The 27,345-nt window shown below is 37.7% G+C and overlaps 7 protein-coding genes across 8 annotated transcripts; 3 read left to right on the top strand and 4 right to left on the bottom strand.

Moving 5' to 3' along the window:
* The first annotated feature begins 28 nt into the window (after positions 1 to 28).
* LOC105952943 (THO complex subunit 4A) lies at positions 29 to 2,533 on the top strand. Its single transcript, XM_012976541.2, has 5 exons — positions 29 to 221; positions 308 to 460; positions 994 to 1,062; positions 1,153 to 1,319; positions 2,148 to 2,533. The coding sequence occupies exons 1-5, from the start codon at positions 78 to 80 to the stop codon at positions 2,314 to 2,316; spliced, it is 702 nt and encodes a 233-aa protein (XP_012831995.1). The 5' UTR covers positions 29 to 77; the 3' UTR covers positions 2,317 to 2,533.
* A 789-nt stretch (positions 2,534 to 3,322) lies between these two features.
* Positions 3,323 to 3,868, top strand: LOC105952945 (histone H4). The gene has a single exon (XM_012976543.2). It carries the CDS (start codon positions 3,389 to 3,391, stop codon positions 3,698 to 3,700), a length of 312 nt encoding a protein of 103 aa, XP_012831997.1. The 5' UTR covers positions 3,323 to 3,388; the 3' UTR covers positions 3,701 to 3,868.
* A 380-nt stretch (positions 3,869 to 4,248) lies between these two features.
* Positions 4,249 to 6,939, bottom strand: LOC105952944 (uncharacterized). Its single transcript, XM_012976542.2, has 3 exons — positions 6,340 to 6,939; positions 5,945 to 6,112; positions 4,249 to 5,852 (listed from the first exon to the last, which is right to left on the bottom strand). Exons 1-3 carry the CDS (start codon positions 6,874 to 6,876, stop codon positions 4,332 to 4,334), a joined length of 2,226 nt encoding a protein of 741 aa, XP_012831996.2. The 5' UTR covers positions 6,877 to 6,939; the 3' UTR covers positions 4,249 to 4,331.
* A 3,233-nt stretch (positions 6,940 to 10,172) lies between these two features.
* Positions 10,173 to 15,401, bottom strand: LOC105952946 (uncharacterized). 2 transcript variants are annotated; one of them, XM_012976545.2, is made up of 5 exons: positions 15,219 to 15,401; positions 14,913 to 14,991; positions 12,250 to 12,781; positions 11,931 to 12,098; positions 10,173 to 11,840 (listed from the first exon to the last, which is right to left on the bottom strand). In XM_012976545.2, the coding sequence occupies exons 3-5, from the start codon at positions 12,766 to 12,768 to the stop codon at positions 10,317 to 10,319; spliced, it is 2,211 nt and encodes a 736-aa protein (XP_012831999.2). In that variant the 5' UTR covers positions 12,769 to 12,781; positions 14,913 to 14,991; positions 15,219 to 15,401; the 3' UTR covers positions 10,173 to 10,316. The 2 variants fall into 2 exon arrangements, with proteins under 2 accessions (XP_012831999.2, XP_012831998.2); XM_012976544.2 differs by lacking the exons at positions 14,913 to 14,991; positions 15,219 to 15,401 and having other exon boundaries at positions 12,250 to 13,689.
* On the bottom strand, positions 15,053 to 18,772 carry LOC105952947 (uncharacterized). The gene is made up of 5 exons (XM_012976546.2): positions 18,485 to 18,772; positions 17,668 to 17,875; positions 16,894 to 17,221; positions 15,627 to 16,343; positions 15,053 to 15,401 (listed from the first exon to the last, which is right to left on the bottom strand). Exons 1-5 carry the CDS (start codon positions 18,586 to 18,588, stop codon positions 15,292 to 15,294), a joined length of 1,467 nt encoding a protein of 488 aa, XP_012832000.2. The 5' UTR covers positions 18,589 to 18,772; the 3' UTR covers positions 15,053 to 15,291.
* A 63-nt stretch (positions 18,773 to 18,835) lies between these two features.
* LOC105952709 (heat shock cognate 70 kDa protein 2) lies at positions 18,836 to 21,770 on the top strand. The gene is made up of 2 exons (XM_088823790.1): positions 18,836 to 19,293; positions 19,863 to 21,770. Exons 1-2 carry the CDS (start codon positions 19,080 to 19,082, stop codon positions 21,587 to 21,589), a joined length of 1,941 nt encoding a protein of 646 aa, XP_088679916.1. The 5' UTR covers positions 18,836 to 19,079; the 3' UTR covers positions 21,590 to 21,770.
* Positions 21,771 to 22,593: 823 nt separating this feature from the next.
* On the bottom strand, positions 22,594 to 25,264 carry LOC105952948 (uncharacterized). Its single transcript, XM_012976548.2, has one exon. It carries the CDS (start codon positions 24,339 to 24,341, stop codon positions 22,779 to 22,781), a length of 1,563 nt encoding a protein of 520 aa, XP_012832002.1. The 5' UTR covers positions 24,342 to 25,264; the 3' UTR covers positions 22,594 to 22,778.
* Positions 25,265 to 27,345: the final 2,081 nt, after the last annotated feature.

Genomic DNA, 27,345 nt, shown 5'->3' with positions numbered 1-27,345 from the left:
TTCAGCCTTCTTGCTGTTATTCTTCATAAACCCCTCTTCACTTCATCGAAAGCTCGAAACCACATTTCTCAGTGAAAATGGCGAATCTGGACATGACTCTGGATGATATGATAAAAAAGAACAAATCTTCTCGGGCCGGGCCCCGAACTTCCGGTCCAGGTCCCACCCGCCGCCTTCCTAACCGCTCCGCCAGCGCCGCCACTCCATATTCAACCACCACGGTAAGATTCTAATTTTTTTTTTTAGTAATTTCTATTTTATTGATCGTTGTAATATTGATTCTGATGCTGGTTTTGGAATTTCACAGTCTCGAGCACCGGTGGCTCAGTGGAACCACGATACTTTCGCGGCGGAGCCGGCATTTCCCGTTGTAGGTGGAGCTAGGGTTTCAGCGATTGAAACCGGGACTAAGCTCCTTGTTTCCAATTTGCATTTTGGTGTCTCCGATGAGGACATTAAGGTAATTTTTCAGGATGATATCTACTATCTTTGAAATGTAACGATAGAAATTGTTATTCCAATTTTAGGGCTTGAAATTTGGGGCAATGCAAATTGTTATAATTAATACACACGCACAAATGCTTTTTGAGTGTTGGGTTATATTGAAATTCAGTAGTTCTAAGAAACGATATTACGTTTGAATTTCTTAAACTTGATTAACAAATAACAAATCAGTCCCAAGATTTAACTTCTTGAATTGAATATTATCATCTTGATGCTTTCATATGATGCTTAGCAATGAAATTCTATAAAGTTCCGTTCGTATTATGTCGTATGAGAAATCGTTCCGTCTTTGTCCCACCATTGCAGAGTAAATACGTAAGTACATAATGAAGGGGGGAATTTACCGAGCCGGCATTTGTTTTCTTGTTTTCAAGAGTGATTGACAGCTTACATTGATCAAACGAACAAGAACTTCCCTATGTGGAAAACAAATTCAGTTTTTCAATTAGCGTATAATTTAATACTCCACTTGTTGTGAAATCTATACAGGAGATATTCTCGGGTGTTGGTGATCTGAAAAGTTGTTCGGTTCACTATGATAGGGTTGGAAGATCAGAGGTATAGCAATTTTTCCCTAAGACGTGCTAGTTGACGACATTTTTTGTTACTACCTAAGTCGATTTTTTCCTTTTTTTTTCTTCTCTCCAGGGAACTGCTGAAGTAGTGTTTTTTCGCCGTAGAGATGCAGAGGCTGCCATAAAGAGATACAACAATGTCCAATTGGATGGAAAGCCTATGAGGATTGAGATTATAGGGTTGAACATGGCAATGCCTCCTCTTCTCCCTCTCCCTCTCCCTACACCTTCACATGGCAGGTATTTGAATAACATGGCTTTTATCTTTCCCTCTCTCCCGACTCCCCATCTCCACCAAAAAATAAATAAATAATAATAATAGTTAATTAGTTTAGAGTATCATCTAAATGACAAGGAGTAACTAGTTTTGCGGTTCATATTATTGGCCAAAGTTGACATGCGCGCTCTCTAACGTGATGTTTTCCTCGATTTTCTGTCATATACATATGTAGATTCAATCATAAAGGGATGAGTTCTTTGTCTTTAAAACCTAATCCTCTTATCAGGAGGATAATTTTTATTGTTCTGTTTCTTTTCAAGATATCGCATCTTGCACTTTTTACAATTTTGATATTGGTTAATGACTCCTTGATTCTCGAGGAGATGAAATGTCTAACGAGTCTTACTCCTTAAAGAGGAATTGTTGGAATTTGTGAAAGCATTTGAATACTTAAATGTTTTCCTTGCTCTGTAACTCCTAGAATGTATTCTCCTCTCTTATTCTCTATGCTATGTTATATACTTCGACTTATCCTAAGTGCTGATATTACAATGCGTGTGTGTAATTTGTTCGGCAAATACCATCTTACTTGAATGTATCGTTTGTTCCTTTCCACTTTATTATTCCGATATTGTATCTAATATCTGTAAGACATAATTATCAGGGTCTAATATCCAATGTGATTTATTACACAATTCGGATTGCAGTACCTTTTATAATTTTATTTTTGCTTGACAATTTCCATTTTTCTTTAAATCTAAGACAACAAGTAATTTATCTGTCGATTCCTTGATGTGCCTTGTGGAATCTAATAGTTACTTTTGTTTTTCTATTTGTTAACGTGAAAGGAATGTTCCGTTTCAAGCAAGTGGTAGTGCTGTAAGACGACCACAGGGCGGTGCTCGAGGAATGAGGAAGGTTAATGGAGTTGGTAGAGGGCGCGCTGAAAAAATATCGGCAGAAGATTTGGATGCTGATTTGGACAAGTATCTTGCTAAAGCAAAGGAAACAAACTAGAGATGTATTCGGAGAAGTTCGACGCAGTGATATTCTTGATTTGGTAGTGTGAAAAGCGAAACAATTATCTTTTTGTAGAGAGGATTTGACTGTAGAAACACTGAAAGCAATGCATGATCTTTAGAATTGTTTTCCAGTATGGTGTTGCACTTGAAAATGAAGAACAAATTAATTAGTATGAAATTGGTATTAATTAGAGTATTATTGTGTTCATAAATACAGGGTTTTCCTGCATTGTGTCAGTCATTAACATTTGTTCTGCACTGAGATTGGAGCTTTAGGCAGAAGTGTACAGATTAAATCGGGGAGTTAGTCGGTAAATCCGGGGCGGGTTAAATTGCCATCCAGTAGTGATGGAAATTTGGATTGTATCCTTTGATCATTTTATATATATTATTCTACCAAAATAAATTTAATTTTCTCTGAGATTTAATTTAATAATATATTGTTAAATTATTTGGGAAGAGTGAAGACTAAAATATATTTTCGACCAATTATTTTTCATGAATTAATTATTTTATTTGTGATGTTTATTGTTTGAAATAATTTATGAATAGTATGTTTAAAGATCGAAAAAGAGTAACTGATGTATCGAATTTTATAATAACAATAATATAAAATAAAAATATGATGCAAAACCACAATTTCATTAATTTGAAAAGAGTGAATAATTATTAATTAATTTGTTTATTCAGCCCAGCCCATTATTATGGCGTGGCCGGGCAAGACAAGTGGGACATGTCTATTTTGCCGCTTCCCAGTTGAAATTTTGGAATGAAATTTTCCCCCTCTTTCCTTCTCACAGTGAGAAAGCACAATCCGCACCATCTTAAAATCTACACACTAGGCACCGTCGATCTACTCCTTATCAACGGTTCAAAACCACCAAACAAACATCACGCGGATCCTAATCTGGAACCGTTGCACACATCTTAAATCCAACGGCCTACATATACTTTCCACCCTCGACGTCTCCTATATAAACCCCGCCCCCAACCTCATCATACCCACTACTTGAATAATAACTTCAAATAGTTTCTCTCTCTAGAATACAATTTCCAGTTAGCGGAAAATGTCAGGTCGTGGCAAAGGAGGCAAGGGTTTGGGAAAGGGCGGAGCAAAACGACACCGTAAGGTCCTGAGGGATAATATCCAGGGAATCACCAAGCCAGCCATCCGTCGTTTGGCTCGTAGGGGTGGAGTCAAGCGTATCAGCGGGCTTATCTACGAGGAGACACGTGGCGTCCTCAAGATATTTTTGGAGAATGTTATCCGTGACGCCGTCACCTACACCGAGCACGCTCGCCGGAAAACCGTGACCGCCATGGATGTGGTTTATGCGCTGAAGAGGCAGGGACGTACTCTCTACGGATTCGGCGGTTGATTTTCTAGGGTTTTGGTGTAAAATACACGCTGTAGTTGGATTAGGTTCTTTTTAATTCCGATTGTTGAAGTTTTTGTTATTTAATTTTAGTGTAGTTATCGTCGTTTGTTCTGATCTTTCTCGGATCGGATTTCTCTTTGTTGAATTGAATGAAATGAAATTGTTGAATCACTGTTTGCTATTATTTCAATTTCGTACACGCACTCAATTTTCCTTGGTGATTTGGTAACTGGCAACAAATTTTCTAGCCGATTTTGTTAATTGGAATAATTATTATTTGAAGATTCATTGCTGATATCGTAAAATAGGATTCACCTTTGAATCTCTGCAGAATTAGGGTTTGGATCTGCAAAATAAGATAAATTGCTTGAGTTCTGCTGCTTCTGCAAATTGCTAATATCCATATCAGAAAATGATTGAGGATCAGGTATTGGGCTTCTTCATCAACTCGAACGGAGGTCAGTTTTTTCTTCTAATCTTAAAACATTGATATGCATTTGATGGATGTAGATAGATCTTCATTTTTTCGTGACAATTACTTATTAGTGTTTTTGTTTAACTATAATGAATAATCTGGGAACATAAGAAGTTCTCTGTTACATAAAAATGAAATACGAGTTCGTTGAAATTTCTATTTGGTCGAATAATTCTCCCATTGTACTATTTCTTTTACATAGATTTCTACATTATCTATTTCTTTCCTCATAGAACTGATGCAAAACTCTATAGCACCCATACACCGAACCACCGTTTCTCCGTGTCGTCTCTCGTTTTCCTTCTCTTCATATTCTATGACCAATTCATTTACTTTCTCCGAGTTTCGCAACTTCCCCGCCTCAATTTCCCTCGATTTCTCTTCTATGTCCACTGGTGGTGTTTTGACCAAAGACACCTTCAAATATTTCAGCAGAGACTTTATAGATTCTGTGAGTAGTTCCAATTCATTATCCAACTGCTCGTGATATTCCGACAGTATTTCTAAATTGTACTCGAGAAAGTACAACATATTCACTACACAGGACAAAGATGCCACCACTTTCTTGTAGCAGGATGTCTGAAAAGGCAAGCACCAAAAATCGGGCTCCGAGTCAGCATCCGCCACTGATATACTCAGTTCTTGGACACAAGTCTCGAATTTTCTTTGATTTTTTTCTCTTGCTTGTAGGAATTTGGGCACTCCACGAAATCCCGTTCCGTTTAAGGAATTCTCGAGGGCTCCTAATGTCAGATACAACTGTCTCTTGGCTAGAGTGGCTGCTCTGTTTGGCTGAATAAGAAGCTCCACAAGAAGAAAACAAAACATCCCGACAAAAACTGATGTAATTCTGGCAATAGCAAATTCGCTCGGAGGCCCGTATTTCTTTCTCCCGAGTATTAGTGACGCACCTGCAGCTGCTGACATTCCGCCTGTTTGGCCGTACATTCGGCTGTGCCTTATAAAGATTGAGAAAACTATCCACGGGAGAAGGGATAAGAGCCTTAATTCTAAGTAATGGAATAGAAAGCAGCATATTACACCGTACACCGATCCGACAGCTGTCCCTTGTGCTCTAGAGTTTGCTGCCGTGAAGAAGGGCTGCTTCCCTATGGAGAAGCCGGTGGCTACTGTGAGGCTCGCCCAGCACCCGTTTTCTTTCTCTAGCATCAAACCGGAGACCACTGCTAGGCCTAGAGAAAGCGAGCACTTTAATGCCGATTCGAGTCTGTCACTCCTACTGAGTTTGAAGATCCAATTCTTGATTTTTTCGATGATGGGAAACTCTGTTTTTTGAGGTTTAGTTTGGGAAATATGATTTTCTGCGGTTTTATTAATGAACATATCTATGCAGGAGAAGAAAAAACAGAGGCATTGATGCTTGTTGTGTATAGGCACAAGTGGTAAAGAGAGGTTTTCTTCTATGAATGTGCTTCCTTTTCTTTTTTCATGTGCTTTTTCAATTGGAAGTATAGCTTGATCGATTTTATGGTGAAGATAGCTCGAAAGACTATCAAAAACACTAGGGAATTGTTCTTGATTATCTGGTGTTTGAGAAGAAACCAGGGAATATTCCATTCCACTCATTGTGAGTTCCGTGATTCTTAATCGGTCTTTGATGCTAACTAAATCGTGTTTGCTGTAATGGCTCCAAGGTCTCTCCCACCATATTACTTCCTTAAGAAAAGCAAATTTGATTGCTTAATATCGAAACAATTTGTGATGAATTTTTTTTCACATTTGATTAGTTGTAATATACAGTAACTTACTAATAAGATAGTGATATTATGTAGAAGCTTGTTTCCTGTTTGAGCAAAGGGCTTGGCTTGTAAGAGGAGCTCTGTTTTCGTCCGATTGTCGTTGGCGTCAAAAGCTCGTAAGTACAGATTCATCCTCTCACGAGCATTTTTAGCATATACTCGGCGTAGTTTCTCTACCTGGTTTGGATTAATTTAATGATATAATTAGAAACTTATGCATTCAGATTGAATAAGCTTGTCTTTAGAACAATTGGAAGCTTTTAAGGCCTTGTTTGGTTGCCAATATATAGGAGTCAAAGTAAGTGGTGATAAGAGCCAATATTGGAGGTCCGACTCACAAAGTTATTGGACTAACCAAAAATACCAAACGAGGCCTAAGTCTTGTATAACGTGAAAAATAATACCTCGAAATGGGCTAGCCGAGGAAAAGGAAGCAACAAAGCGATAACAGAAGCCGATGCGCCTAAGGCAGTGCTTGCTGCAACATGAAGAGGGTGCATATATCCACTAATGCTTTCATCACTTGTAATAACAGCATCTGTGCAGGTCAGCACAATCTGCCCTAGAGCGATTCTCTTTGCCATCAGATGCGTCGACTCGGGCAGCGCCACCACGAAGGAGGCGGCTGCCGCCGCCAGAGCCGCAATCCAGACGGACAGACCATCCCCGTCTCCGGCTAGCCACCACGCGGCCATGGCTGGCGGGACCACCTGAGCTGTGGCGCAGAATGCGTGCCAACAGCCGCGGAGGGAGCCGCCGAGTACGGTGGCGTCGAATGTTATAAGAATGGCAGTTACGTATGTGAAAGCGGGGAATTTGATTTGGTTCGTGATGAATGTGGGCCCGTAGAGGGTGGTGCCGCCTACTACGGCGCAGGCTAAGGCGGCTCTCACGGCGGAGTGAAGCCTCATGGCCCACATAACCCGGGCGGTGCTTCTCATCTTGTGTAGTGGAGATGAGGGAAATTGATGGTTACTGTTGTATGTATCATGTATGTATATATATATATATATATATATAATCAATTTATTGAAGCATATTTTGGGGGAGTACACTAAAAACTAGAATTAATTGTAAGATAGTTGAAGAAGGAGTAAAAGTCCGGTGTTAGTAAATAGTAATGCATGGCATGGGAATAGGGCACGTTCACCCTTTGTCACTCCGAATAATTATTTTACTTTGTTAATCATTAATTACGCACCTAATCCTACGTTTTGGTGCATCGAATATAGATATTACGAAAAGAAAAATCTCGATAAATAAATGTTCGGTAAATGAATAATTTTCTCCGGTCCCGACTTTGGGCAAATGGGATAACTGAATGACCTCGCTAAATGCATTAACGAATAAAAATATTTCGTTTATCGCAGTTTTACTGTAACCGGTAAGGCCCTGAGGTTAAGCAAAAACACGTTCTCTATTGTCAGTTTGTTAAGAAAATCATTAGCACTGAGCTAATAATAACTATAGCAAGATTTAATGATTAAATAAGATATTATTATTAGTTTATTACAATTAGTTAAATCCTCCACGTGTCATGGGCGGAATGGAATCCGCTTATCTCCGTAAACCAGGGAATCCGTTGAGAATTTAATCCTTTTGAACAATCTAAGAGGCATGGTTATCAAATTGTAAATCGAATCGAAAATCATTTTGTCAAAATTGCGAATCGTTAAATCGTAAGATTTATTAAATTTTATTAAAATATTAATATATTAAATGATGTAATATTAGCAACCAAATATATATATATATATATATATATATATATATTTGCATAGAAATCTACAACCAAACTACAAAATTATATGATTAACATGCTAATATTTAAAATTTAATAGTCAATGAATTTTACAAAAAATTAACACAATAAAAATAAAAAGTTTAATATTAAAAGAATTTCATTTAATTTGTAGTATTCGACAATGCAAAATTTTTATTGTTATTAGGTTCAACTAATATATATTCAAGATCTCACGCAAACAGTTAGTTGATGGCAATCATAAATTAAATATTACATTGAAAAAAAAATAAGAATAAAACTCTTTTGAATATATCTCCTACTTTAAAATATTATTAGATTTGTAAAGTACAATAAAAATATCATCAATTTAAAAAAAATACAATTGGATATGAACAATATTAAAAGAAGAAAAAATAGTCATTATAAGAGGTAAAAGTGTTGGTATTACGGGGAATTATCATATATTATTGTATTTGTACTTAAAATTTAATATTTTACAACAAATTTTAATTTTATTCTGAAAATATATATATTTTCAGAAAATCGTACAAATCGTAAATCGAATCGTAAATCGTACAAATCGAATTTATAAACTGTACGATTTTTTTTAAGATTTTCGATTTATTCAACGATTTGAATCGAAAATAATTCAAATCGAATCGAATCGTACGATTTTGATAACAATGCTAAGTGGTGTTGAAATCGTGCTCCCTTTAAGCAACTAAATTTAGAGTATGACGTGTCAAACTTGTGAATCAATACTAATTATTGCATGGTGAAATTCTCAAAACATTCACTAAGCACACATACACATGGGGATGTTACATCCAGATTATTTATATCATATACTTGTCAACTATAGATAAGGTTCGATAAACATTCACTAAACACACATAACACGTGGAGATGTGTGTAATTATGTATAAACTTACGGTTAACAATCACCCGATATACATAACCCGGCATAATATCTAATTTTCCATAAAATACATATTTCGCACAAACAAATTTGGTGGTTCTTAACCATACCCGCAGCAGCACGGAGTCTGGCATTCATGTATGTTTGGCATCAATATTTAATTTAAATCATTTAACACATTTCAGATGGACCAGCAATTAATATTATAGACTATAGTAGTAATTTCTTACTTAGATCCGAGGAATTATAGCTTGGAAAGAACAGATTTATGAGTTATATCATCTGTCAACTTGCAACTAGTACCTATGCTGCACGAATACTTCTAGAAGGTGAAGAGTCTCCGTATATGACACTTGGACACTCGGACACACCCGGACACTTCTCGAACACCCGTGTTGGGCCGTGTCGTAATTTCGCTAAAATTAGGACACAAGTGTCGGGCAGTGTCCGCAATTTTAAAAAAGTTGAGACACGGCTCTTATGTTTTAAGAGAAAGACCTAATAAAAAAATATGCATTTTCTTTTCTTTGTAACAATACTTCCTCTGTCTTCTTTGAGAATCCACCTAAAAGTCCAAAACTCTAGCGACAACGGCGACCAAGAACACGAGCAGCAAGGACGAGCGTCTCTCTTATGCGATTTGACGACTTACAAATATATTCTTACAATTTATAAATGTATCTATATATTTTTATAATTTATAAATACACCCCTATGTTTTCTATATTTACGCGTATCCCCTATGTGTCCGTATCCTAGTTTTTTGGAAATGTCGTATCAACGTGTCCGTATCCGTGTATCGCAGTGTCCGTATATCCGTATTCGTATCCGTGCAGCATAGACTAGTACACATGTCACGCCTCAATATTATTTTATAAGGTCTCATTTGGTTAGAAAGATTAGCCATAATTAATAAAAAAAAATAGATTTTGTTTGATATTTAGTATTCGATAACTTGTTGGTTGACTAACAAATATTATCCTACATGGCTTATTTTATCCTATCTTGCTTTTTAGAGAGTCTTTTTATTGAACATCTCAAAATCCGATAAAATCATTGGATTGTCATTAGATTATTTAATTTTATCTTAACTAATTTTAGCTTGACAATCAAACGAGGACTAAGAATAAAATTTCAAATATTTTTTTGGTAAAGGCAAAGACACCACCAAGTACAACAATTGAATTAATTACAAAAGTGTCCTCAATTATGTCCCAGGGAAGCCTTAAACCACCTTCCAACAATTTCGATAGTTGCAACATTTTTTACAAAGCATTAAATTTTAGGATAAATTACAATCACCCTGATATAAAGTTTATTTACGATAGCCCCCCTCATGTTTCCATAATTACATTCATCCACGTAAGACATAAATTTATTATCCTAACACCCTTTTCCAGGGGTGAATGAAAGAAATTTACAAGTTACAACCAACAGGGAGGGCTGGATATAATTTCTAAAAATAAGTGGCTTTTTTGTAAATAGACTAGTCATGTAGTAATTAGATATCTAAACAAGCATGTATGTGTGTATATATATAGAATATCAGGAGTGATTTGAACTAACGAAAATCGTTTACGAACGTTGAATCGTATGTATGCATGTGTGTATATATATAGAATATGTGCAATGCAGCACAGGTAAAAACACCGACATTTAAACCCGTCGAACACGATAATACATAACAGGCGATTATTTAAACGAGTTATTTGAAGTTTCTATTTGGTCGAAAAATTCTCCCATTGCACTATTTCCTTTACACAGATCTCTACATTATCTATTTCTTTCCTTATAGAACCGATGCAGAACCCTATAGCACCGATACATCGAACCACCCATTCGCCCTGTCGTCGTTTCTCGTTTTCCTTGTCTTCATATTCTACGACCAAAGCGTTTACTTTCTCCGAGTTTCGCGACTTTCCCGCCTCAATATCCCTCGATTTGATCGAAGAAGCATTGTCTAAATATTTCAGCAAAGAATTTACAGATTCTTGGAGTAGTTCGAGTTCATTATTAACCTGCTCGTTCAACTCGTGCCTTAAAGTTTCCGACACTAAATCTAAATTGAGCTCGAGAAAGTACAGCATATTCTCTATACAGGACAAAGATGCCACCACCTTTTTGTAGCAGGTTGTCTGAAAAGGCAAGCACCAAAAATCGGGCTCCGAGTCAGCATCCGCAACTGATTTCCTCAGTTCTTGGAAAAGGGTCTCGAGTTTTCTTTGATTTTTCTCTCTCGCTTGTAAAAATTTGGAAACTCTGCGAGATCCCGTTTCGTTTAAGGAATTCTTTAGGGCTTCCAATGTCAGATACAGCTGTCTCTTGGCTAGAGTGGCTGCTCTGTTTGGCTGCATAAGAAGCTCAACGAGAAGCAAACATAACAGTCCGACAAAAACTGCCGTGATTCTGGCAATAGCAAATTCGGTCGGGGCGCCGTACTTCTTTCTCCCGAGTATTAGTGAAGCCCCTATAGCTGCTGAGATTCCGCCCGTTTGGCCGTACATTCGGCTGTGCCTTATAAAGACGGAGAAAACTATCCATGGGAGAAGGGATACGAGCCGTAGTTCTAAGTAACGGAATATAAAGCAGCATATTACGCCGTACACCGATCCGACAGCTGTCCCTTGTGCTCTAGAGTTTGCTGTTGTGAAGAAGGGCTGCTTCCCTATGGAGAAGCCGGTGGCTAACGTGAGGCTCGCCCAGCACCCGTTTTCTCTCTCTAGCATCAAACCGGTGACCACTGCAAGACCTAAAGAAATCGAGCACTTTAATGCCGATTCGAGTCTGTCACTCCTGGTGAGTTTGAAGATCCAATTCTTGATTTTTTCGGTGATGGTGAACTCTGTTTTTTGAGGTTGAGTTTGGGGTTTACGATTTTCGTTGGTATCGTTGAGCAATATATCTTTGCATGAGAAGAAGAAACATAGCCATTCATGCTTGTTTTGTATAGGCGCGAGTTGTGACGAGAGGTTTTTTTCGATGAATGTGCTTCCTCTTCTTTTTTCATGTGCTGCGGCTTCCGTTTGAAGTATAGCATGCTCGATTTCGTGGTGAAGCTGACACGAAATACTATCTAATACACTGGAGAGTTGTTCTTGATTATCTGGTGTACATGTTTGAGAATAAACGAGGGAATATTCTATTCCTCTCATTGTCAGTTCCGTGCTTCTTAATCGGTCTTCGATGCTAATTAAGTCGTGTATAACGTAATGGCTCCAAGGTCTTTCCCACCATACTACTTCCTGAAAAAAAGGGGAAGTTTGATTGGTTAATATGGAAACAGTTTGCGATGAAAAATGTACGCGTTTAATTTTGTAATCGAAATGACTTACTTGTAAGATTGTGATATTCTGTAGAAGTTTGTTTCCTGTTTCGGCAAAGGGCTTGGCTTGTAATAAGAGCTCTGTTTTGGTCCGATTGTTGTCGGCTTTAAAAGCGCGTAAGTATAGATTCATTCTCTCACGAGCATTTTCAGCATATACTCGGCGTAGTTTCTCTACCTGTTGTTACGTATTAATTGTGAAAAGTTGAAACGTTTAAGGCCTTGTTTGGTTGCCATTATATATGAGTCAAAAGTAAGTGCTGATAAGAGCAAAAAATTTCGTAAATACCAAACGAGGCGTAACTGTTGTATAATGTGAAAAAATGTACCTCGTAATGGGCGAGCCGAGGAAACGGAAGCAACAAAGCGGATACGGAAGCCAATGCGCCCAAGGCAGTGCTTGCAGCAATATGTAGAGGGTGCATAAATCCACTACTGCTTTCATCACTTGTAATAACAGCCTCCGTGCACGCCAACACAAGCTGCCCTAGAGCGATCCTCTTAGCCGTCAGATGCGTCGACTCAGGCAACACGATCACGAAGGAGGCTGCTGCCGTCGCCAGAGCCGCCATCCAGATGGACAGACCAGCCTTATCTCCGGCGAGCCACCGCCCGGCCATGGCTGGCGGGACCACCTGAGCTGTGGCACAGAATGCGTGCCAGCAGCCGCGGAGTGAGCCGCCGAGTACGGTGGCGGCGTCGAATGTTATGAGAATAACTGTTACGTATGAGAAGGCGGGGAATTTGATTTGGTCTGTGATGAATGTGGGCCCATAGAGGGTGGCGCCGCCTACTACGGCGCATGCTAAGGCGGCTCTTACGGCGGAGTGCAGCCGCGCGGCCCACATGATCCTGGCCGGGCTTCTCATTTCGTGTAGTGGAGATATGGAAGAGAAAATGTAGTGATGAGAATGAAGGAAAATTGATAGGTTTTGATGTATGTATCATATATTCATATATGTGTATACACAATTTAGTAGAACATATTTGGAGTAGTCCACTAAAAACTGCAGGCTTGGTTTGAGAGAGCTCAAGGGGTATATTTATATGGGGAAATTAGTGATACCCTATTTTCCATTTTTTTAATAATTACTTAAACCGGAGGGGTGGTTTTTTTGCAATTTTCAGACTTAAATCAAACGGTATTAAGGTCAAAAGTCTGAAAACTAACGACAAGGGCAATATTGAGACAATTTTTCAAGTAAAAGGGGCAAATCGATGTAATCGAGAGTGGAAGGGGATAAAGTGATATTGAGCCAAAGTAGAAGGGGTAAAGTGAAATTTACCAAAAAAAAAAAACTAAAGGGTAACTAATATATATATTGGGAGAAAAAAAACGGTTTTTATTTGATCCAAGTAACGAATTTTTTTTTTTTGAATAAGTACTAGAATCTAATGTTGCAAGCTAGATAATCGTAGTTGATGTGGAAAGAATTAAGTCCGGTATTAAGAAGATTATTAACGAATAATGAAGGGGAATGGGACACATCGTCCTCGTCAATTGACACCTTTGCCCTCATGCTAAGGTTATCACCCTTGTCCGGTATCAATCGTCATCGTCCTAGTATTTTAACTTCACTAATTGGTATTTACACACCTAATTCTAGTTTCGGTATATATTGTTCATGTTTCATAAACACGTATTAAATATAAAAAAAATATAAAAAAATTGAATACATATAGAATCAACTATGCTAGACCAATTATTTTGAATCATCTATTGAAATCATACTTTAAGATTATATGAATAACAAAGTATCTCACTATCTGAGGACTGAGATAGACAACGTAGTTTGTATATAGAGGTGGCAAACTTGTGAATCAATCTGCATGTTCGTTCGTTTCTAACGGGGAAAAGGAAAATACAGAAATTCCGCCAAACAACCCCCAACCCCACCAAAAAAGGAAAAAAGAAAATAAAAATGGAGCTCTCTCTAGAAATGAAAGGCATTTATCAGTTGGAAAACATGAGGTTATCCGAGTTTGCATATAGAAGTGTCAAACTCGTGCAATCAATCTGTATGTTTGTATGATTCTTACGGGAAAAAAAGAAAATACAGTAATTCTGCCAAACACCCCCCAACCCCACCAAAAAAACGAAAAAAATGAAAAAAAAACGGAGCTCTCTAGAAATTAAAGGCATTTATTAGCTGAAAAACATGAGGTGATCCCAGTTTGCCTCCTTGACAAGGTAACCATTATTCCCAAAATTATGCCAAGTGCACAGTATTACTTGACGATGGCATTTATGTAATTTTATAACTATTGTTACATGGATTATTTAAATTATTTATTTATTCTTCGTGTATTTATGTCGATATCTATCTAATTCGGAATCGCAATCGCCACACCAATTATCAACCCTACACCAAATAGTTCAATGGCAATTGACAAGTAAAATCCCTATTTCATGCAAACATATTTTGTGGTTCTTATTCCAACCCGCACCAGCACGTTTTCTCGCACACATATATATTTTGATATATGATATCAGTACGAAATTTCAGATGGATATGCATATGTATGAATGACACACACGTAGGACAAAATATAATGGTAATATTGTTAAATTAGATTCTAAGGAATTCTAATTGAGAATGACAGATAAATGAATTCTGTCATCGGACAACTTACAACTACTCCTCTACTACATCGGAGCCTGCGACAATATTATTTTACGAGAAAAAAGGATAACTAAAGATACTGCCACTAAAGCAATTAAATTAATTAAGCCACCTTGCAACAACTTCAATAGCAGCATTTAATTTTATGATACTGACCCCTTCAGTTTCTAGAGAACTCTAGTTCAGTTTCTTCTAAGTTCAAGTTCAAGTCTTACTAAGTCGGGATATTAATGGAATTTCTATCAATTTGTTTTCGTACATGATTTTATCTATATACTTATAACACCTGATTATATTGACTATCACGACGTATGAATATAATCTAATATCATTTATATAACGAAGAATCTTTACTTCAGATAACTAACCTGAAAGTCGGGATTGTTTAGGCAGACGGCATCTCATGAAATCAGCTTTTCTTTTGTGAACAAGTCCGAGAAAGAAATTCTGCAGCACCAAAAAAAAGTACAAACAATGTGATGCTAATTCATTCTTCGAGCTAGTAAGCTACTGCACAAAATATGATGATATAAACTTTTTGTTCTGCTGAAGACAATAAGCCGGTTTTGGTGTTGTCTTATAAACCATGTCCACAAGACACATGGTACTGAGACAGTCATATACTAATTACATGTACTGAAAGAAGATAACATATATATTAGTGCTGTAGTTACATATCAAAATAATTTCCCACATCAGATGGTCAAATTAAGAGGGGAAATTAATGTAGGAATTTGTGTCTCCAAATTAAGCTTTGGTCTGGGAGCGAGTCCGAGGAAGAAATCTGAGTCGGGGAGAAAAACGCGTCTCTTGCTTTTTTGAAGTAGCAGACTTCCTGCTTATGCCAGCAACACTTTCTGCAATATGAAAATACTTTTCAGGAACGGAATTGAACTAAAGAAAATAATTCAATTTTTTTTGTAGATTTATCATGAGAACAACATAATATAAGATAGCAGCACGGAGCACTGTATTGCTGCCTGCGGATTTCTTCAACCAGCTTTATGACGGCACAATACTATTATACAGTTTGCACATATAACCTCTGCTTCATGCAGAAATCAAATATTGAGTTGAGGTACCGGCAGTGTTCGGGGTGGTCTTGACTCTGTTGCTCTCACCGGAAACATCGCCCTTCAACAAATCCAATTCTTTTGATTCCGAGAATTTGGTTTTGCTAATCTTTTGTTTGGGTTGCATGTTATTCTTCTCAGTCTCTTCTCGGGACACTGAAGCTGAACGTGTTAGCCTTTTTGAGGGATTGTGTTTTTCTGCATCTTCAGCAAAGGTCCTTTTCCGAGTAGATTCACACATTTCATTACTTCTCTGAATTTGTGAACGAGTAAACCTTGTTTGTGAAGGCTGGATTATCTTCTTTTCTGAAATCTTGCTTTTCTTTTCTAAGGAAGAAACTTTAGGAAATTGAGGTTCTGGTGGAGTAGTTGATGTTGGGAAGAGTGTCTTCGCAATATCCTTAAAATTTGGACTTTTGCCTCCTAATGCAGCTGATATTTCTAATGAAAAATCATCTGCTTTCTCCACATTGCTCTGGAGTGAAAGCTCTACACTTTGTGGAAAATTTGATCTTAGTGAAGCAAGAGCTGCACGAGCAGCAAGAGGGCTGAGAAGCGATCTGCTTCCATTGAACTCCTCTTGTGGAATTTCGGTTGTTGTCTTGGCAGTATGTTCAGTCCCACTCCCAGTATAAGCCTTTATATTATTAGGGAAAGGGATTGTGACACATGGTTCTTTCAAGGATGCGTCAATTTCCCAGCCATGGCTTTGTCCTCCAAGGTCAACTGCATAGAGAAACCGTCAACATAAATTATCTTAAAAATGGAATATGAACTACAAAGAGAACCCGTCGTCATAAAACAATGTGAACTCTGAAAAGTGAAAACAATGTGAAACTCTCGAAAGAAGCTTGCATCCAAAACTGTAAAACAATGTACTAGGATGCAATCTCATATGTCTGAAGGCAGTTAACTAATCATACAGTTATATTGAAACTAAAAAAACTCCACAAAGTGGAATCATCAGTACATACTGCAATGTTTTCAATTTTCATTCATCATTGCATGAAATATATTGATGAACCTCTACCACCTTCAGTGGTGAGTGACAGTACCGCAACTTCCTAATACCAAATTGATAGGGAAGCATGATAATTTCACTTTCACCAACTTGGTTATTCGTTTCGAACGAAGACTAAAAGTTCTGATTTCGCTTTTTCATCAATGGCTACCTCCAATTGAAATGAGGTCATCCCAAAAGCAAATCACTGTTTTGTTTCTTGAGATGTGTAGTACACATAATTGATTGAGAAAAATAGACTAAGATTATTATCACCTTCGAGTCCTAAAACAAAGTCCTTGGAGATCTTCTGAGACACATTCGTTGAGTTACGTATCTCCTCTATTTGTTTTTCAAGCAGAACATTGATATCCATTTCCAAGTTCGTAATATCAGCAGCGATTGAATATGGCGACTTGTCTAAATCATTAGAGGATTCCAGCATGCTGAAGTAGGTAGAAATAGTTGGATGGAGATTGATGCTTTCAGTAGATAGTTTCATGATTGCACCGGCTGGGACAGTCAGCGTTTCTTCTTGATGAAGCCACTTGATTTTGAAAGTGCATCTGCAGTGGATCCTCTTTGAATGCCTCACACGCATTGCCTGTTCATTTTGCTTCCTCAAGGTCAATCGAATAGCAATAAAAGTAACTTTTGTAGATCATGTTTATTATAACATTAATGAAGGATCAGTTTTCCACTATGATGAACATATATGCATATACAACAAACATCAATGACTTCAGGTTTCAATATGATAATACAATTTACAATCCAGTGTCTATGTATTCTTTGGAAGCAAAACCAAACTAGTTAAATACAGTCAGTGAACACCAATCACCACAAATAGTCATTTATTGAAGAAGACGAACATTTTTACAGCAAGTTTATTTCACAGAAACCATCATTATCATTCACACACCCGCACACAGTTCCCCTCAAATATGTGACATTAGAATATAACTGCATTTAAATAACAATTCTGTACTTTCCAGCTACTACTTTGTCTTGCAGAATCCGCAAATCAAACAGAGCACAAAGTGTGTATACCTCTTCCACCAGAGCATCACAGAACACACTCTTAGCATGCGAACTTCTGGTGGCAAGCACACGATCGCCTTGTCGGAGAGAAGAGCAATCGTCGCCTTGTAATGGAGTAGAACGCACACGAATCCGTGCCATTACTTCCTGTTGATCAGTGATTATTTCTTCCATATAGTTGTCTCCGAATTGCAGAATAAGACCTAAACCTCTGGAGCTACATCCACAGGAAATCCAGTCAGATCTAATAAAATGTCGTCAAGTACAACTCTCGGTCTGAGCCGAAAAGTATGGCTGATACACTAGCAAAAACAATTAGGGCACTGAGACAAATATTAAGCTACCATGGAAAGCTCAAACGAGATAATGCATTATGAAACTCCAATCGAGCTGAATAATCTACATGCCCATGAACAATCTACATTGTTATTACCGGGGAAAAAAGAGTAACCGAGAGAGACACTCAAATTTATACATAGATTAACATGCACAAATACATAGCATGAGTAAATTGTTTATGCATCTATTTTCTCTGACAATCATGCAGTTACTGAGATATTTACTTCAATTTACGTAATAATATCGACAGTAATTCAATCGGAAACAATCCGCATGAAATTACAGCTACTAATCAAAACGATCCATTAGATCATTTTAGATTTCCAGATACAAAACTCAGCTCAAATATTGATCGAGAACAGTAGAATTTATACAAATAATTGGTCGAATAAAGATTGGGCAAAACATTTCCGCAGGTGAAAATCGAAAAACTCAGAAAGAGGAGTGAGAAACAATTACAGTACAATAAGAGGAAAAAGGAACTGACCAGAGAGAGACCTTGCAAGGATGCCACGAGAAGCTGTCTTTCCGCATAGCCTCGAGCTGGACGACGTCGTTTCCTGTACCGTTATTGCATCCGGTATCCGCCATTGTTTAAAGTGTGCTCACCACTACCAACTGATCGGCGAGTTTCAGTAGAAATTTGGGGGCGAGAGAATTGTTCGATCGTTAACAATGAGGATCGGAAGCTAATGGAGAGCAATGCAGTAAGTACCAACAAAATTCTCGTGTATTTTGTTTTCTTCTTCCGAAAATAATTAAATCATTAATGTTTATTTAAATTTAATTGCTTCTTATTTATATAATTATTTATTTAATTTAAATTTAAAAAATCAATAAAAGGAAAAACAAAGAAAGACCCTGGTCGGCTAGAATTATACCACGACCGTCGAATACTTTTCCGCATCCAATCCGACGGTTGCCGCACTATTAGGGTTTATTCGAAAACACACAAAAGCCTAAGAACCATCTCTCTTATAAACACTCTAAACCCCACCTTTCTCACTCCTTTCAGTTTTCCGAAACCCTAACACTTCTTCAATTCGCTCTCTCTCTCTCTCTCTCTCCAAATTTGACGAACAATGTCAGGGAAGGGAGAAGGACCGGCTATAGGAATTGATCTCGGAACAACGTATTCATGCGTCGGCGTTTGGCAACACGACCGTGTAGAAATCATCGCCAATGACCAGGGAAACAGAACGACGCCGTCGTACGTCGGTTTCACCGACAGCGAGAGGCTTATCGGAGACGCTGCGAAGAACCAGGTCGCCATGAATCCTGTCAACACTGTTTTCGGTAAGATCTGCGCTCTTACTGATTAGCTGTCATGTTTGAATGTTGCTTTGATAATCTATCATGTATATTGATAGATCTGTTTATATATTGTATGTATTTTCATTAGGATTTTACTATGTATCTTTGTGCCAACAGCATGCAACTGCGTTGTGTGTTTTTTAGATGTATAGTTTTCATATCTACACAGCAATACTAATTAGGTCACGTGACTAGTTGTGTTGATTCTTTACAGAGTGGTGATTTTCGATTGTATGCGGTAGACGCAAAGTTCCATGGAATTTGTACGAAAATTTTCTAATACAGTTGATTGACTGTTCTTATCTGAATCTAAATTACCATATTTGTCTTGCCTTTTACTTGTTGAACTGTGCATTTACTCTTATGTTGATATTCAATTATGATTGTCCGATAATCAAATTAGAACGTTGATGCAGTTTATGATGCTTGATTGAATGTTAACTGTATATAAGTGGTGTTTTCTGTTCCCTTTAAATGTTATTTTGCTCTGTATATTGTATTTTATTGCAATAGTACTGATGATTTTGTTTTAATATTCTATTTTCCTATAGATGCAAAGAGGTTGATTGGAAGGAGATTCAACGATGCCTCAGTTCAAAGCGATATTAAGCTATGGCCATTCAAGCTAATTCCCGGACCTGGTGACAAGCCCCTCATTGTTGTTAATTACAAGGGCGAAGACAAGCAATTTGCTGCTGAAGAAATCTCTTCAATGGTCTTGATTAAAATGAGGGAAATTGCCGAAGCCTTCCTCGGTTCAACTGTGAAGAATGCTGTCGTAACTGTACCAGCATACTTCAACGACTCCCAACGCCAAGCCACAAAGGACGCAGGTGTAATTGCGGGTCTCAATGTGATGCGTATAATCAACGAGCCAACGGCAGCAGCCATTGCTTACGGTCTCGACAAAAAGGCCACAAGTGTCGGCGAAAAGAATGTGTTGATTTTCGATCTTGGAGGTGGTACGTTTGATGTTTCTTTACTGACAATTGAGGAGGGTATATTCGAGGTCAAGGCGACAGCTGGTGACACCCATCTCGGAGGTGAGGACTTTGACAACAGAATGGTCAACCATTTTGTGCAAGAGTTCAAGAGGAAGAACAAGAAGGACATTAGTGGAAACCCGAGAGCGTTGAGGAGATTGAGAACTTCGTGCGAGAGGGCGAAAAGGACTTTATCTTCCACCGCCCAAACAACAATTGAGATTGACTCTCTATATGAGGGTATTGACTTTTACTCAACCATTACTCGTGCCAGATTTGAGGAGCTGAATATGGATTTGTTCAGAAAGTGCATGGAGCCGGTTGAGAAGTGTTTGAGGGATGCGAAGATGGATAAAAGTACCGTGCACGATGTTGTCCTTGTCGGTGGGTCCACTAGGATTCCGAAGGTGCAACAATTACTACAAGACTTCTTCAACGGAAAGGAGCTTTGCAAGAGTATTAACCCCGACGAGGCTGTTGCGTACGGTGCCGCCGTGCAAGCTGCTATTTTGAGCGGTGAGGGTAATGAGAAGGTGCAAGATCTGCTACTTCTCGATGTGACTCCTCTTTCGCTCGGTTTGGAGACAGCTGGCGGTGTGATGACAGTGTTGATTCAGAGAAATACAACAATTCCCACCAAGAAAGAACAGGTCTTTTCAACTTATTCGGACAACCAGCCCGGTGTTTTGATTCAGGTTTACGAAGGAGAGAGAACTAGAACAAGGGACAACAACTTACTTGGAAAGTTCGAACTTTCCGGAATCCCACCTGCACCGAGAGGAGTCCCTCAAATTACGGTTTGTTTCGATATTGACGCAAACGGTATTCTCAATGTCTCTGCCGAGGATAAAACAACTGGACAGAAGAACAAGATTACCATCACCAACGACAAGGGCAGACTTTCGAAGGACGAAATTGAAAAGATGGTCCAAGAGGCGGAGAAGTACAAATCAGAAGACGAAGAGCACAAGAAGAAGGTTGAGTCGAAGAATGCTCTTGAGAACTACGCCTACAACATGAGGAACACTGTCAAGGATGAAAAGATTGCTTCGAAGCTGAATGGTGATGACAGGAAGAAGATTGAGGAGGCTATTGAGGAGGCCATTCAGTGGCTCGACGGGAACCAGTTGGCTGAGGCAGACGAGTTTGATGACAAGATGAAGGAGCTTGAGGGTATTTGCAACCCTATTATTGCTAAGATGTATGCTGGTGGTGAAGCGCCTATGGATGATGATGTCGGTGCTCCTCCTAGCGGCAGTGGAGGCGCTGGCCCCAAGATTGAGGAGGTCGACTAAATTGTTGGTCGGAGTTATTATCCATAATGTTTTTCGTTTTTATTTTATTTTTATGTTAAAGACTGAATTCAATTTTTGAAGTGTGATTTTGGCTAGTATCTTAGTGTTACTTTTACTCAAGATCATATTATGATTGCCTTAGAACTCAGTTTCTTATTTCTATGGAATTTTTTGGCAGCTATTTCCTTGGTTGTATATTTCTGCATTTTATCCTTGGTTGTGAAATCTTGATTATCTGGATTCTGTTGACTACATACAGATGAATATCTTTATTCCCTTTTCCGCCTTTCCCCACCGTTTGATTATAAATCAATTTGCACGAAGCATACCAACTTTGACCGCCTTCCCCATCAAAAGTAAAGCAATGAAAATCTCAATGCATCAATCTAATCAAAATCCATATACTTATTATTTGATTGATTTAATAAACAAATCATATATACTTTATTTATTCATTGATTTAATCAAATAATGCACTTGTAACGCATCTTGTCACAGTGACTCCAACTAACTTGAATAATTTAGGAGAGTGGTACATGAACATGAACATTGACTCTAATTCTAATTATTTTCAATAAATGGATCCCACCCCACCCACCAAACCACAATCACACAAATATATAAATGGTGGCATTAAATAATGGCTCCTCTACAAATACGTACTATCCCATATCATTTATAACTTATATCAACCCTCCGATTCATCTTATTATTATAATTATTATCTATTATTTTCCAGATTCATCGAATAATTGAGATGTCACACCCACTGCACTAGTTGCGTTTCCAATACCAGTATAATATAGTCAACAACAACATAACGGGTCAACTTTGAAATTAATTACAAAACAAAACTTAAAAATTGCAGCCTTCATGTAAAATAAAGAAATTATCAAGATACATTTGAATTTTGTTCTATAAACTCGGTTGCACAAACTGCAGAATTATGGCTGTAAAATAGAGAGACTAAGCCTATAATATATAAGCAAATGCAACGGAAGACGAAATAAATAATATATGATAGGAAATCATAAAACAAAAAAGGAAGCCAATCTCCCAATAATTCCGATACAACTTCAATGCCACAATCAACCGATAAAAAGGCACTAAAAAAAACAACAACAACAACACAGTAATAGCCACTCTTCATCTGACCTAAGTAGTAGCATCCCATTTTCTTGATTTCTTTTTAGGTCAACATAAGATCATTAGCCCCATGATGTGGACGAAGACAAACACGAACCTCGTGTTCTTCCGGACCCTCCCGTAATTTTGGGACCAAAATCTCCAGCACTGTACCCTGCCCGTCATAATACGCTTCAATATTGGCATCTTCCGGAATACGGGTCGAAAGTGGTATCTCCCTAACAAATTCTCCGGGCGGGCAATGCTCTGTATTTGGATCCGTCAGCTTGAAAGTCCGGTTGTGCCTCTTGATAAACGGGGTTCGGGAAGTACTCAAACAAGACACTTTGATTATCCCATGCGTGAGTGTGTTTCTCCAAGAAACCTTCACCCGTTGAAGATCCACAAATGGCAAACTCATTACGATTAGATACCCTTCTTCATCTTCATAGATCGTTTTCGCAGCTGTAACGGGTCCGTAAATATTGTTCATTACTCCGCTAAACCCGTTTAGCCACTGGGGCCCGTTTTCTTGAACTTCAATATAACAATCGTCGCCATTGCCCTGTATGAAGAAATCCTTCTTTCTTTTGTTGTTGGTAATTGGTGAAAGATCTATTATTGCATGAGCAGCAGCATCTCCATTTGTGTGGTGAGCTGTCGACAAGTTGAGCACTGATCCATTCAGCAACTTCTTCGAGTGATTATTACTATTATTAATATTATTACTATTATTACTATTAGTAGTAGTAGTAGTAGGCTTCAATGGGGGCGGTGGCCTCTCGAGTTCGAATTCAGTGTTGGGCAAATTCCTCCACGAGCCAAAATCACTAGCTTCTTGGGGAATAGTGAAGTTGAGTTCTCTACCAGTTAACTCCATCCATCTCTTTCGATCGTCTTCATCGAGCCCTAATAGACTGGGTGAAAAGACGACTTCGACGCCGTGAACACACTGAGGATTGGACAGCCCCCTGTAATGTTTCCTCTGCATCCTGTGCGAACGGACAAACCCTTTATCCACACTAAACGGAAAAGGCCGTTCGCCTTGACGAGAATGCCCGTTCATGTAACTCCTGAGCTGCATCTTCCCAAGGGCGTTTTCGGGTTTTTCCTTGAAAACCCACATGTACATATTCTCCATATCGTGCTGCACCATGAAAGTGTCCAGCTGGAGATCCGATTTATCGAAACCGGATACTCCATTTCCGTCGCGTGTTATTTTCGCCTTCGATTTTTCGTTGAGCACCGGTTTGAAGTAGAAGCTGAAGAAGAACCAAGCTCCCCATATGCTGTCGACTCTCTTTGCGATTTTTTTACCGATTTTCGGCACTGTGAGAAAGCTCTCGGTTTCGTAAATCTGAGTGCTTAGTCCAACATCAAGAATGTCGCAGTGGTCGGAATTCCATGGCTGCTGTGGAGGTGGGCTCCGCTCGGCCGAGAGGGGCAGGTTGATATCGGGCGGGAGCGTTAGAACAACCTGGCGGTTCATTTCTAGGTCTAACTCTTCGTGCGCTGACGTAGCGCTCGAGTCCATGGATAGCAGGGTTGAAGGGTGGTGGTTCTCGAGTTTGAAAGTTGTTAGCAGAGCATCGGCCATTTCAAAGATTCTCTCTTTTTCGGAGGGCATTTTCTTTCGGTACGGGTCTTTTCACACCGACTACCATTTTGATGGAGAATCGATGTTCGTAAACACCTTCATTGTGTGTGTGTGTGTGTATGTGTATATGTCAATCCCAGATAGAATCTCCCACCTCAATCGAAAAAACCGTAAATCTATCCATTTTAAACTTACCCAATTAAGAGAAAACCGAAATCGAAAAAAGGATCTTAACCCCTAGAGTAAAAATTAAGAGAAATCTAGATGAAGACTATGTCTAACCCTAACCCATGAATCTCCGTGAACCCTCCAAATACAGGTGGGAGACATTGAATCAAGCCCATCAAATTCATAATTCCAAAAATTACTAAATAAAAAAGGAAAGATAACACAAAATATGTATCGTCTTCTTATTATTTATAAAATTAAAAAAAAAAAAACAAGAAAAATATATATTTACCAATCTATGAACCCTAAACCCAGGAAAAGTACCAAATCAGAGGGGATCTTGGAAGAATACCTTTTGGGATAAGCTTCCACAATAAAAAATCCACATAAACCTGGGCACTGAGATGAATTGACAGACTTCACAATCTTCATTTTTTTTTCTTATACAACAAACAAGATCTATGCACGCCTTTTCAATTCAACCCTACAAAAAAGATCAAATCTTTTTTTTTTTTTTTTTTAAATCCAACAACTACCAAACAAGCCTCTCAGCTTCTACCTCAATAGAATTTTTGCATTGTTTGTGGGGGGTATACGGATTCTGTGTAGAGGTAGTGAGGCATGAGCAATAATGAATAAAGGGGGAAAACGCGTAATTTTTTCTTGTTTGTTTAGAGAGAGAAGGAGAAATGTAAACATTGGATTAAGATTGTAATTTATAGACAAGGGATTTGGGTGGGTGGGTGGGGGGTTGAAGCTAAGCCTGCACTGAATAATGGTGGGCTAAATGCAATTTGGACTTTGTTAAGTTGGGTTTTTTTATAGCAACTACACCCCTCAACTATGAATCTTCGTAACATTCATCCTTGCGGTGTCGAATTCGACATAATCTTCTGGATTCCATAGAATGTTCTCTAGTTTGTATTTGTTTGGTGCAAAAATGCAGATTCTGATGCAACACAATCTGATATTTACAAGTTAAGAGACACATCATTTGATCATTTTGCTTCAAAATGTGGAGCTCGAATGGAGTAAAACGCGTATAAACTGAAGAATATTCCACATAATCTAGAAGATTCCACTAAAATTGATACTATAAGGATGAATGTGTAAAAAAATTCATAATTGATAGAAGTATTTGTAATTACCCAAACATTAGGGATTTTTTTGTAATTTAACATTTACCTCGGATGATGGCCGTAATTTTTTATTTTTTTTATGGTAATTGGTGGCGTTTAGTAATGGTCAACTGCAGTTGTTAATTAACTAGGAAACTTCGTTTCACACTTCGTATAGCATTTGAAGCTGAACAATTTCTTATTTTTATTTATCTTAGTAAGATAATCATAATATAATGAAATAGTATATTTATATTAAAAAACATTAATTTATAATATATATAGTTAGGTCAACGTGAATATAGATTTCAGACAAAAGTATAGACAAACAAAAGATAATGCAAGGCATGAGCTGGATAGAAAGATTGATATTCTATGATGTCTGTGGCTATTGTAAAGATAAAATTGTACCATCCCATATACATGATATCTATTTTTTGTTCCAATTATTTCTAATTACATTTATTTTTATTTTTTGAGTTTATATCAAAATATTTTTACACTATTAAATATTAAAAAAAATTAATGTTACCTGCAAATACTTATTAGTTTTTTTAAACACATTTTGTTTAATAAATAACTTAATAATTATTTTCAGTTATTAAGGTTGTCAATTATGATAAGATATGGAATTAATTTTACAAGTGTTTGATAGGTTATCTATATTATATTATATTATATTGTATAAATATAAGAGAAGGTGTTTTTGGTTGGTGAACCATTCAGACTTTTTGATTGGATTTTGAAAGTCATATTAACGTGTTGACTAATCTTTCATTAACTTTTAATTAACTAATTGATTTCTTAAAAATTAAATCTACAGTCGTATATGTGAACTCGGTGAATTAGTGTAAATCGAGCTGGATAAATCATGTACAACGAGCTCGAGTGATAATTAATACTCGTACATAAAATGATTGATGGAGTCAGTTTCGCAAAATTAGGCCAAACTCCCCATACTGGGTTTATTAAATAGTATAAAAACAAAATGTATGGGCAAAAGAAATTTATTGGGTCGACCCAATGTGTGCAAAGACAAGGCCTCTTAAAAAGCTCGCTCGAAGAAAACACGTTAGTATCAAATATCAAGCTCGCTAAAACGATGCCCTTGGGATATGAGGGTAGCTCGCTCGTCGGCTCATCCGAACATGCAAGAAATGGAGTGGGTAGGTAGAGAGCTGAATGACAGTCACTGGAAGAAGAAGATTCGAAGATATTCTACCTAAATAAATTAGGAAAACATGTAAATTATGATCGGTAATTGAGCGATCGATCAATTTAGTCGGACGAATAAAGAGAATCTAAATTATGAAATGTATTAGACCCTATTATGATACAATTTAGCATCAATAATATACTCCCTTTTCAAATTATATCTTTCTCTCTTGTTTTTTATTTTTTTTTTCCGATCAATTAGTTCGTCTTCTTCGACTAAATACGGATGCCGGCCATACCCTCTTGAGGGTATGTTAGACTCGACCACATTACTGTAATTAATTTATTCACTTTATGGCCTTTTTTTCTTTTTGTCACAAAATATCTATTATTTATTAAAAAAAAAAAGAAAACTTGTATTTTTTGTTTATTTTTTTAATAGTGAAAATGAATTATATACGTGGCACTTGAGTTGCAATAATGGAAGAGAGAGTAAAAGTGTAGACAAGTAGTCCACGCTTCTATCAAATATCAATGGCGTTTTTTTGTTGGTTCTCAGTGTCTTATCTTCCAACCTAAAGGGGACCTCTCCA

This window comes from Erythranthe guttata, chromosome 10, assembly GCF_056151865.1.
Source record: "Erythranthe guttata isolate IM_541 chromosome 10, IM_541, whole genome shotgun sequence".
Taxonomy (NCBI): Eukaryota; Viridiplantae; Streptophyta; class Magnoliopsida; order Lamiales; family Phrymaceae; genus Erythranthe; species Erythranthe guttata.
Note: the sequence above shows the minus strand (reverse complement) of the source record. Positions and strands in the feature narration are given on the sequence as shown.